This window comes from Salmo salar, chromosome ssa05, assembly GCF_905237065.1.
Source record: "Salmo salar chromosome ssa05, Ssal_v3.1, whole genome shotgun sequence".
NCBI classification, from domain to species: domain Eukaryota; kingdom Metazoa; phylum Chordata; class Actinopteri; order Salmoniformes; family Salmonidae; genus Salmo; species Salmo salar.
In genome coordinates this window covers 50,831,443-50,843,529 of record NC_059446.1, presented here as the reverse complement: position 1 = coordinate 50,843,529, position 12,087 = coordinate 50,831,443, and the positions used below count along the sequence as shown (strand labels likewise).

Sequence of the window (12,087 nt, the reverse complement as noted above, 5' to 3'; positions counted from 1 at the left end):
TTGATGGTTTTTGCGACTTCACTTGAAGAAACTTTCAAAGTTCTTGAAATTTTCCAGATTGACGGACCTTCATGTCTTAAAGTAATGATGGACTGTCATTTATCTTTGCTTATTTGAGCTGTTCCTGCCATAATATGGACTTGGTCTTTTACCAAAAAGGGCTATCTTCTGTATACCACCCCTACCTTGTCACAACACAACTGATTGGCTCAAACGCATTAAGGAAAGAAATTCCACAAATTAACTTTTAACAAGGCACACGTGTTAATTGAAATGCATTCTAGGTCTACCTGGTTGCGAGAATGCCAAGAGTGTGCAAAGCTGTCATCAAGGCAAACGGTGGCTACTTGGAAGAATCTCAAATACAAAATATGTTTTGATTTGTTTAACACTTTTTTGGTTACTACTGTACATGATTCCATATGTGTTATTTCATAGTGTTGATGTCTTCACTATTATTATACAATGTAGAAAATAGTAAAAATAAAGAAAAGTAGGTGTGTCCAAACTTTTGACTGGTACTGTACCTTCTGCTCTTGTAGCTGTGCTTTCACCACTTTGACCTCTGAAGATGGAGGCTTCTGATTGGCTGTCAGCTCCTCTATCTCACAGACCCAGGTCAACAGTGCTTCCAGGGATTGATGGAACGTTTCAGAATCTGCAAAATCGTCTCTCAGACTCAAGGCAGATCTCATTCCCTGGAGGAAAAGAGAGCACGACACAGCATTAACACTGTTTATAGTAACTATACAATATGAAACCATGGACACCATGGAACCATGCTGTAATATCAGTGTTACCTTCATACTGTGCAGAGGCGATTGAGATAATGCTAAATAGTAAATCACATAAAAAACAGAGCAATGCACTGGATATCTTACCCTCCAACGGTCCAAGCTGGAATCTTGGTCTGAACTAGAATGTCCATCGCTATGCAGCTGGGACAGAAATATAAAAGTCAACACACTGCACAAACTACTTTTCTGAAAAAGTGCACCGGTCAAAAACATAACACATTCTGTAGCACATGCTGCTGAAGAGATGTTAAGGAAATTGCAGAGCGGTAAAGATGATAAGTTGAATTTCAGACGTTCAATGAAAGAATGGAATGGAAAGGGGGGGGGGGAAAGGAGTAAAATCCTAGTCTACTGTACTGAATAATAATAGACACTTTAGAGAGGCTGTTTGCTGTTGAAGTTATATTGACCTCAGCGAGTTCCTCAGCTGCTCCAGTCAGAACCCTAACAGTCCTGGTGACTATGGGGTCTCCGCCCTTCTCTCCAGAAGGGTACTCCGTCACCTCCACAATTTCTGTCACAACTGTCTCTGTCACTTCCGTCACCTCCGTGACCTCATGGGAGGCCAAGGTCTTCCAGGACCAGGGGCTGCCCTCTCTAGAGTCTCTCCTCTGGAGGCTTCCTTCTCTGGAGTCTCTCCTCTGGAAGCTGGCCCTCCTCTCCGCTGAGCCTGGGACTGAGCCAGGCTGGGCTAGAGGGGATCTCCCATAGGGGATCTCTTGGACCACGGCCTTCCTGGTCAGGGTGCTGTTCCTGGATGTCTTGATAGGGGAGGGGGTGCCGTGCCAGGCATTGTCCAGAGTACTGATGGTGGTGACCGTGGGGGCGGGGGAGGGGCTGGTCCTGAGGGGTTTGTCCGAGGGAGGGGTGTTGCTGTGAGACACCTCATCCTCCACCTCATCCTCCTTTGTCCTATCTGTCACCCTCTCCTCCTCCTCCTCCCTCTCTCTGACCACTTCCTCCCGCCTGGCCTCCCCATGGTGTGTCAGGGGTGGAGCTTGCCATTCGCGGCGCCGCTGGTAGCACTCCTTCAGGAAGTCCTCGTCGGACCTCACCTGCTTGGACTTCTGGCCCAGGCAGCTGGGCCGGCTGATCAGATTACCCATAATCCTTCAGCCCAGGGGATAGTGAGGTAATAGGCGAGAGTGGCCCCCTCTGCCATGCATGCAGGAGATCCTTCAGATGCCTAGAGTGAGACAAGGGGGCTTGGGGTGAGCATCCAACTGTAAAATCACTCCTCTTTGACCCCCCCAAAACAGTTTGATTTATATGAAATGTTTTGTTGATCGCTGATGTTATTGGACCAACTTTGGATAATGCTAAATATCATATTATTTGCAATGTGCATGACTTGTGAAAGTAATCACTAACTAAAATATGGTGAAAACCACTACAACTGCAGAAACATATCCATGAGAGGTTAACTACCTATTCACTCCATCTCTAACCACGCGCCACCACAGCCCATTTGTTGAGAGAGAGGGAGTAGTACAGTAAAATCAACTGAAGCACAGCAGAGGCAGGGACTCCTGGCTGGCTTACTGTGCAGACAAGGCTGGTTCTTTGTCATCCTTGGACCACATGCACTGATCTGGGCTCTCTTGGTCTTCGATGGCCTGCAACAGGCACCAGCTAAAACGTTCTGGCTATTGAAATGTGTGTGACAGGCCTGTCCACTGAAAGCAGAATGTTGAAGGATACCCACTGTTAGGAAACCCACTGTTGAGCTCTGGCAGGCAGGACCAGTTCTCCCCTGCCAGCTCTAGCCCTCTCCGAGCCCGGCCCGGCCCTGGGGAAACTATTTAGCCCATAATCAAATATGACATGCATAAAAACGCGGCGCCTCTTTATTATGTGCTGAGGAGGGGGTGGAGGAAGTAGGGGTGGCTGGGGGGGGCGTGACGGTTGAGGGCAGTGATGCATAGTCGGGGAATCACAGATAAAAGATGTCTATGATGACACAGGACACCGTTCCGCTTTCTGATCTGCTTGTGATGACCTGACATAACTGCAGAGACACTGGGCTCAGGAAGCATTGTAAACATGATAATAGGAGCATGATTGCTGCTGTGGCTGATCACTAACAAATCACATCATCGCAACAATTTGGACTGTAAGCCACCATTTTCAAATATTAAACATATTTTCATGGCTTACAATGCATCCTTTTCCAAGAGTTCATTGACTAATTCCAACATAACTGCCATGAGTTTTATCCATGAATAGGGACGGTTTCAGACTGTCTGTTACTTCTCCACAGTATGGTCATTGTAATGACAGAGGGTTCAAAGATGAGTGTAATTATCCTGGCCTACAGGGGCTGAGGTGGGCCCATCGGGGGCTGCCAGGGAGGGGCTCTGCTATACTCTGCTGTTACTGCTTCCTCTGAGGTCAGAGTGGATTAGTGCCTGTGGATCGACAACAGGTCATTCCAGGTCACGGCTGGTCGCAACTGGTCTCGGCTGGTCAGGTCAGATAAATTGGGGAAGTTCGCTCCAAAAAACCTGCCAAGAGGGTTTTCTGTTTTCTGGCTCGCTGGACCAGAAGACGCCACATTTTACAGTGCCGTCTTGCTGGCTGTATCCGCTCTTTGTTTTTTGGTTACAATGAATGTTCAGTATTGACAGGTTAGGAGCTCGAAACAATTAGCTGAATGACTAGATTCGGCTGTTCTCTTTCCTGGAGATAAAACAGCTTGTTCGGCTTGTAGTAGAATACAACCTCATTGTGTCTCTGTCAGCAATTTCATGTCATACTGTAATTCTATTCTATTCATAATTCTATTCAGTTCATTTTGTTTCACAGCCATGATCCACATTAAATACCAGGATGTATCTGTCTTCTATTATATAATAAGGCTGTAGCTGAAATGAACATTTTGATTAGACCTCTCCATGTGCATTTTAGTAATTACAGTCGTATTATGCACATGTCTGCAACGTAGATGATGTAGGCCATAGCATGGAACCCAGGGGGAATCAGAGAGGAGAGTGGCTCACAGACAAAGCCCCAGCTCAAGATCAATGATTACCCTGTTAGCCTTAATCACAGCCTCATATTCCCCAGAGGAGAACCAGAGAGTATCTGCGGCCAGGCGGCTGTGTCCATGTTCAGTAGGTTAACAAACCAAGGCAAAGGGTGTGCCATGTCTGACTGGCTATTGCACCTGATGTGCTCCCATGTGGCGCAGCGGTCTAAGGCACTGCATCTCAGTGCAGTGGTTCGATTCCAAGCTGTATCACAACCGGTTGTGATTGGGAGTGATAGGGCGGTGCACAATTGGCCCAGCGTCGTCCGGGTAAGGGTTTGGCCGCCATTGTTTTCTTAACTGACGTGCCTAGTTAAATAAAAAACGTGTAGCCTGGAATTCAAACTGATATGTCCTGTTTCCCCACTGTTTCACTTCAAAATAGAAGACAATGGAAACAGAGCATATCAGGTTGGATTCCAGGCTACATGAGTGTGCTATTGTAAACTATTCCTATGAGATATACTGTACGTAGCGTGATGATGCTGTGTGTCATCCTACTGACACGTTTACTACATTAACAGTGAAATGCCATCTGAAAACAAACACTGAGGATGCTAATTACCGCATCAATCTAATAAGATCAAATCTAACTGTATTTGTCACATGCTTAGTAAACAACAGGTGTAGACTAACAGTGAAATGCTTACTTACGGCCCTTCCCAACAACGCAGAGAGAAAAATAGAAAATAATAACACAAGGAATAAATGCATAATGAGTAACGATAACCTTGCTATATACACAAAGTACTAGTACCGAGTCGATTTGCAGGGGTACGAGGTAATTGAGGTAGACATGTACATATTGGTAGGGGTAAAGTGACTAAGCAACAGGATAGATAATAAACAGTAGCAGCAGTGTATGTGAAGAGTCAAAATGTAGTGCAAAAAGGGTCAATGCAGATAGTCCAGGTAGCTATTTGTTTAACTATTATAACGACCAAACGATCAGTTATGTCTTTCAACTTTACTGTATGAGGTAATTGGGTCGTTCTAAGAGCCCATCTTCCAGGTCCGTCATAATCTGCAAGGCCATACTGCGATTTAACTAAGTATTCAAACAACCCAAGCAATAATTTTACAACAGGCTAACCAATTGTTCAATTATACTCTTTTGACATATTTTAATAAGACTATGTTGCTATATGATATGAATGTGCACAGTAGCTAGTTCTGCGCTAAAGCTGAAGCCAGGCAACCATTTCACTTAACCCGTATCTCAGATGACCCGGTCCATTGCACTTCACCTCCCCTAGAAATGACCCTTGATTTAGACTCTGCCCTTTGTGTGCTCTCAAGACTGACGTATGATCCATCCCTGCAGACCATTTCCTGATGAATCAAATTTAGTCACAATAAAGGGCTACTCTGCAATATATGGAACATGCAATGAGACCTGAAAGAGCAGTAAAATGTCTGATACTATTAACTCATTACAAATTGAAATCTATGTATCGCTGATAAAGACACTAGACAGTTTGAATGTGTGTGAGTTTCTGTTTCGGTGAGTGTCTGTGAGAAGCACATTCCCATCCCACACCTACACCAACATACTCTCGCACACAAAAGAGAGTCTGGTGTTCTGCCACAATTGTTTCAGCGTGTATCCAAACCAAAGAAATGCATCCAATGATGGGCAAACCAGACCATTGATTCCATTAACCATAGAATTACAATCTTAGAGCCCCACAAAGATAGGCCAGTCACAATTCATGGAGGGTCTCTATGTGGTAATCAAGATAGTGGTCTTCTAATTAAAGCTGACAGCTGTGCATTCACCAGTGAGATTTCTGATGACAGATATTAAAAAAGGTAATCCGTTCATGACTAAAACAGAACAAAGTGTGCCACAAACGATTGTATCAAACTGTTTTGTTGATTTAAACACCTCACGTTGCATCTAGGAAATAATATTACATCTCGACTAAATGAAACCCAAGATGCAAATTGGCTATGGTAAGACATTACGTGATGGTTGCATCCAATGGTGAAATTGTTTGATATTTTGGTGAATTGCATTTAAAACAGCACATGTTGGTTCTAACACCACAATGCTATTTTTATCATTCTGATCCTGCCAAAATGTAGCAATGGTGCATACAATTTTCCCAATTTCACATATCAAACTCACTACCTTCTTCCTGAATCAAATCTGTAAATTAGAATATTCTATCTTGCACATTATTACTGCACATTATCATTATCATGAAGACATCATACTTACAACTGTATGAAACAATCAAAAATACATATTTCCTACGTGGGGAGTAAAAATAAAAACATACTTCTAGCTTCACATTCACTGTTCAGACTCAGAACTGTCCCTTTGAGCCAATGTGGACCAGTGAACCAATGGCCATAGCCACTTTGCATCATCACATGCGCTTCCAAGCTGCAATCACAGAAGAGTAAACTCCTACTGAACTTTTCCTATAAGCCAATCCAGGCCTGGTGGCAGTTTTGGCGGTTTGAGATTTAGGGGACGCACACTTACCCTGGAGCAGAGACGAGCACAACGGCTAGAGCAAAGGAATTCAGCTAGTCCTCAGTCACCATTCAAAAAGGAGAGAAAAAAAATCCTGCCTTGTTAGAGCATCCTTTAAATGGCCTCCCTCCCCTCCCAAGAAGTCTCCTCACACACATGCATATTCTCTCACACACATACGCTCACAACTCACTCAGACATCCGCCTATCAAAACACACTTTCTAAACAAAAACACACAAGGCCTGATAACCCATGCTTTCCGTTGCCCACAGCCACAGGCAAACAATGTCCTCCTCTCCCCTCTCACAGCACCACCCTTCTCCCCTCCCACCAGCTCCGCTCCTCTCCTTTTCTCCTTTGTTGTTGGAGCTCCGATAGAGGAATTCCTTCCTTGTTCACACCACCAATAGGATGATGGTACACCCGGATCAAGACAATGTAGTCCCAACGGCTCAACTAGATTCCCTCAGTTCCCAGCCAGGAATAGTTCTCACATTGAGGTCACACTGGTAGCTCCATATGACCGCAGACCAGTGGCACAATCTACACCGCTTGTGCTCCTGTACCAGACAGTTAGACAGCAAAGGGCTTCCCTTTACCTTCCTCCTTTCGCTTTCCCTCCCTCAATTTCCCCCCTTCAATAGCCCCTCCCCTAGAAGGTTTTATTTTGGCTCTGAAACTCCATGCTGCTTCTGGTAAAAAAAAAAGAGAGAGTGAGAAAAAAGCTTTCTAAAGAGCCCCGGGCCGCCCTCAAAACATTCACATGCCTCCAGCTGCCTCCAGCCCCTTCTCTCTGTCTCTAGCTCACACAGCGCCGGCAGGGGCGAGCAACGCAAGGCCACAAAAGGAGGGACCTTCACCCACCCACACCCAACCCCCATCTCCATTCAAAGTCAGTGCAGCAGCCTCCACAGCAGAAACAAAGACAACTAATTACTGTAAAACAACTCTGATTACTTTTTTCAAATCACTTCCAGACCCTTACAACTCCAATGAAAATCCAAAAACGTAAATGAAGACGAAACTGAGAAAATTGGACGTGGGCAAAGTAGACCTCTGACTCTTGGGAAAGCTATGATGGAACCCTGTGGATATCATTTATCAAACTACATTTGCATCTAACTACATCTCAAATATACAATAGCGTCTACATGTGATTTGTCTTTTTACATTAACACTATGTAACCTAATTGCTTTATTTCCTATCCTATCTATTACATGGAGACTAAGATTAGGGAAACCAACACCCCAGTTGAATGAAACCAGCTAATCACACACTCATGTGATCACCTGGAGATGATGTGTGTAGTGATCTCCCCCGGGGTCAGAGCTGGGATTATTACTAGCTGTGAGTAAGTGGACAGGTGCAGGGCAGCAGGTGCACTGGAAGCCCTGGAGGACAGGTGCATTTTAGGTCACCCCCTTCAAAGAGGTGTTTATTCCCTGAAGCCCTGAACAACCTAATTTAACATCTATCTCTGTCTGTCTGTCTGTCTGTCTGCCTCTCTCTCTCTCTCCTTATTTTCTCTCTCCCTCCTCCAATATTCTTGCTCTCTCTCACTCTCACACACACTCTCAGTCTCCCTCTTCCATAATCTACACAGTCTTTCAATGGAGTCAATGTCTAGAATGATTAGTCAGAGGAGAAAATGCATGGCAGATGGAATAGGGAGCGAAATATTGACTATTTCTGTGCAAAGACAGAAGGGGACACAAAATCACGTCCCTCCCGTTTCACTGTGCCAAGATTAGCTGATTAGCCATACACCATCTTTCTGTAGTGTAAACGTAACATGTTTTACACTAATGCCAAGATATTGTCATACTGATATTACATGTCTTCATGCAAGATTCAACCTTGCTTAGGCTTATTTTCCCAGGAGTGAATGTTTGTTTATGACAGTGTTACTTGCCACTTTGAAAACAATGAGGGACAAGGAGTAATCCTTCTAACCCCCCTTAAAAGATTTAGATGATTGATTAAAAAAAAATGAGTAACTGGGAAAGAGGTGATAACATGAATCACAAAGGAGACTGAAAATGCCCTGGCTGCGAAGGAACAGTGAATTCAATAGCGTCACTCCCATGGGGTCAAGTTATTTAACCCTGTGACTACTCCATCCCTGTCTGTCCTAAATTATACTAGTCTCACATATTAGGACTTCCCATACTTTAGCTTCTCTGTCCCAAAGATCTGAACCTGCAGGCAATGACAGAAATGCACGGACATCTGCAACTGACAGAGAGATTGATACTGTAGGCAGAAAATATCAAGCTTTCAAAATAGTAGCAATACTCCAGATAAGGGTTCGGTTGGTCCCATAAGAGAGCAGCAGTGTCTTCAGCTGTTTAACAAAGAGCAAGTGAGCCGGCCCCGAGTGGGTCTGGCATGGATGATACCCCGGTATGCCAGTTCCACTGTTCTAAACCCACAACACCTGATCCTGGTTTTCAGCTAGCTCCAAATCCTCTTAGAAATAATTGAATCGTTTCACCAAACCCGCTGTCCCTTTCCATTTTGAACCATGGCCTCAACCACACGTACACTATTAACAGGCTGGGCAGCCAGGCAGTTGATCATTTCCCAGTTTCTCTACCATTAACCTCCCGTCTAAGACTGGGAAGTAAGACTGGGAAGTGTAGGTTCTGATATGGGGAGATGGGATATTCGGGTCTAAAAGTACACGATTCCAAATTGGTTGCAAATGGGGCCAAATTTGATCACAGACCCCATGTGCCAGAAGACCTGACAGCACTAAAGTAGATGAATCCTGCTGGCTGCATGGCATGTCCCCCCTTCTCCTCCACAATCTTCCTTCTCTTCCCTCTCTTCTCTGCCTTCCAATTAAATAAGACCTCAGTGGCTCCTCTATGGCTCTACTAGCCTATGTGGTAATTAGCACTTCTGCAGCCATGCCCACCCCTCACATGGGGAGCCCTCTTCACGAGGAAATGAAAAAGGGGTCCCTTTTATGGGTCAAAACTAAAGCACCATTCAACACCATTACACACACACATACTCACATGCACGCATGCACACGCACAAACACACAGTTATTTATCACTAAAGGGATTGCTTCCCAGAAATGTGTGGGTTTGGGTGAAAAGGAGTTAGGGGCTTCCCTGGGGTGCCTGGATACTGGAAATCTTAGTCACAGGATGGAGGGTGGAGGGATTCAACAACAAAATCAGCAACCGAACCTCCATATGTGATTGGTCTGTTCACAGGAATTTCATGTTTTTTAAATAGATTTTTTTACCTTTATTTAACTAGGCAAGTCAGTTAAGAACAAATTCTTATTTGCAATGACGGCCTAGGAACAGTGGGTTAACTGCCTTGTTCAAGGGCAGAACGGCATATTTTTACCTTGTCAGCTCGGGGATTTTATCTAGCAACCTTTCGGTTACTGGCCCAACACTCTAACTACTAGGCTACCTGCCGGAAGATTAGATTGTAAAGAGTCAGAACATAAAAGAAGAGGCTACATTGTCAATAACCTTAGTATTCCTATGAAAAGGTTGATCACAAATGCTAAAGAATCACAAAAATCCCAGGACCATAAAGAAGTGGATAATCACAATTCAATCACAATTCAAAACATTATGAACACACACACGCACGCACGCACGCACACTCACATACATACACACATGCACACACACAATCCCTCCCCTCCCTATCTTTACCACTTAGTGACTCACAGCAATCAACACAAACAAATCTTCCCAAGTCATTATCTGCCTTCATCAGAGAGGGACTACTGTTTGCCCACTGCCATCAAGACAGAGGAGAGGAGAATAGACTGCGCTCTCTCATCCGTCTTCCTGGTCTGTTTGCAGGTTATGTGTGCAGGGCTTATTTGAGACGCAGACTTTGCAGCGAACCCAGGGAAATTAGAGACCTTTAGAGACAGAGGGACACAAACACCCTTTATCCAGCAGTTCCTCATTAGCGGGGGGACACGACAAAGAAGAGAGGAACTTTTGGCCTTAATTTGTTTCTCTGAATGGAGAGATTGCTTTTCTGACTTTTGAGTGACGCAATACAGCACTTCTTACACAATGCAAACTTTTCAAGTAATTTTCACAACGTAAACCTCTAGGCCTACTTTTTTTTTTAAATATCAAATTTCTTCTTCACAGCTGTTTATGAATCACCTTAACTTGGTTTATGGAAGCTGTTAGGTTGTATGGAGAAACAAGGTAAGTCACGGAACGGAATAAAATGTCCCGAAGCGGAGTGAAACAGTGAAGTACTATCTGATATTGTCGTTCAAAAGTCAAATGTTTGTTTTCCATTGCAAAACATTTTGCTACAGTATGTTCTAAAGAACATGTCCCACTGTCAGAGCATGACCTGTGTTAAGGAGCAGGTGTGTCTCTCTCCTGTGTATTGTTGGCAAGTTGGAGGAAGTTGTGTTGTGTCTCATTCACGCAGTTAGCCTAGCTAACTAACGAGTCCCCACAGACCATACTGAAAGCAGCAGTGGAGCAGACTAGCAGCATTAACATGACAAAGGCTTATGGAGGGGTGCACTGTGATAAAGGCACAGTACTGATAAAAGACTACCTGCATTTAACCCATGCTCACTGGGAGAGGCACAGGAGCCCCCACACTCTCAGTTCACCACTGAACATAGCGGTCTACCTTATAGCTCATAAAAAGTTGAGTTGAGTCATACATGTGTCATACACACATTTTTGAGTCACACACTACAACAAAGCGTGATGATGGCATCATAACGCAAAAATATTTTGCAATTCAATATTAGAGAAAAACTATTGGATACGTTCACCAGAAGGTCATGTGTATCTATCCAGTTTGAGCCCTGATTATAAGATTAAATAATTAACCCTTGTGTTGTCTTAAAAATGGCCTGCCACTATGTTTAACAGCAGAGAAAACCCACTGAATTATATTTTTTGAACTTGAAATTTGATGACTTTTCCTAGAGTGACCACAACATTAGAAAAAGTGAAACATTGCTTTGATCATATTTCCATGAAAGCTGTACACCACCAGGGTACAAAGATGGTCTTAGGGTCATTTTTGATCCGGCAGTTATAAAATGATTTACACACCACAAAAACCACAAAGACACACACACACACACACACACACACACACACACACACACACACACACACACACACACACACACACACACACACACACACACACACACACACACACACACACACACACACACACACACACACAATGAGAAATTGAGATTATGTGTGCTACTGATTGAACTCAGCCAGCAGCTCCTGAAGAGAAATATCCCCATGGTTGGCACAGTTTGAAAGAACAAGCCTGAGCTCCCCCTGCACTCCTCTTATCAAAGTTTGCCTTCACCCCCACCACCACTCTAGTTTCTTACCTCCCAAAGAGGAACAAGAATGTGGTCCTCCTGAGCACACTGCACAAAACGGCTGAGATCAGTGATCGTGAGGACAGGAAGCCAGCCATCATCCTGGACTACAACCACAACAAAGGAGACGTGGACAACCTGGATAAGGTGATTGGAACTTACAGCTGCAGAAGGATGACTGCCCGCTGGCCCCTGGTCATCTTCCATAACATCATTGATGTGTCCTCATACAATGTCTTCGTGATATGGAACAAGATCAACCCTACCTGGATGCCTGATAAGTGGACCAAGAGGAGGGTGTTCCTGGAGCAGCTGGGAAAGGCACTTGTAACCCCACACTTTCAAAGAAGGGAGCGCCTCCCCTGTACAGCAGCCTCTGCAGCGCTTGTGAAAGCTGTTCA

The 12,087-nt window shown here is 44.4% G+C and overlaps 1 protein-coding gene across 1 annotated transcript in view; it reads right to left on the bottom strand.

Moving 5' to 3' along the window:
• Window positions 1-12,087, bottom strand: part of LOC106605061 (plectin) — a 239,143-nt gene that overhangs the window by 31,344 nt on the left and 195,712 nt on the right. The window contains exons 36-38 of the mRNA XM_045717727.1: window positions 1,208-1,909; window positions 882-938; window positions 528-698 (exon numbers count right to left, since the gene is read on the bottom strand). Of these exons, the coding sequence (XP_045573683.1) occupies window positions 528-698; window positions 882-938; window positions 1,208-1,909 (930 nt within the window). The remainder of the gene's footprint in view (window positions 1-527; window positions 699-881; window positions 939-1,207; window positions 1,910-12,087) is intronic.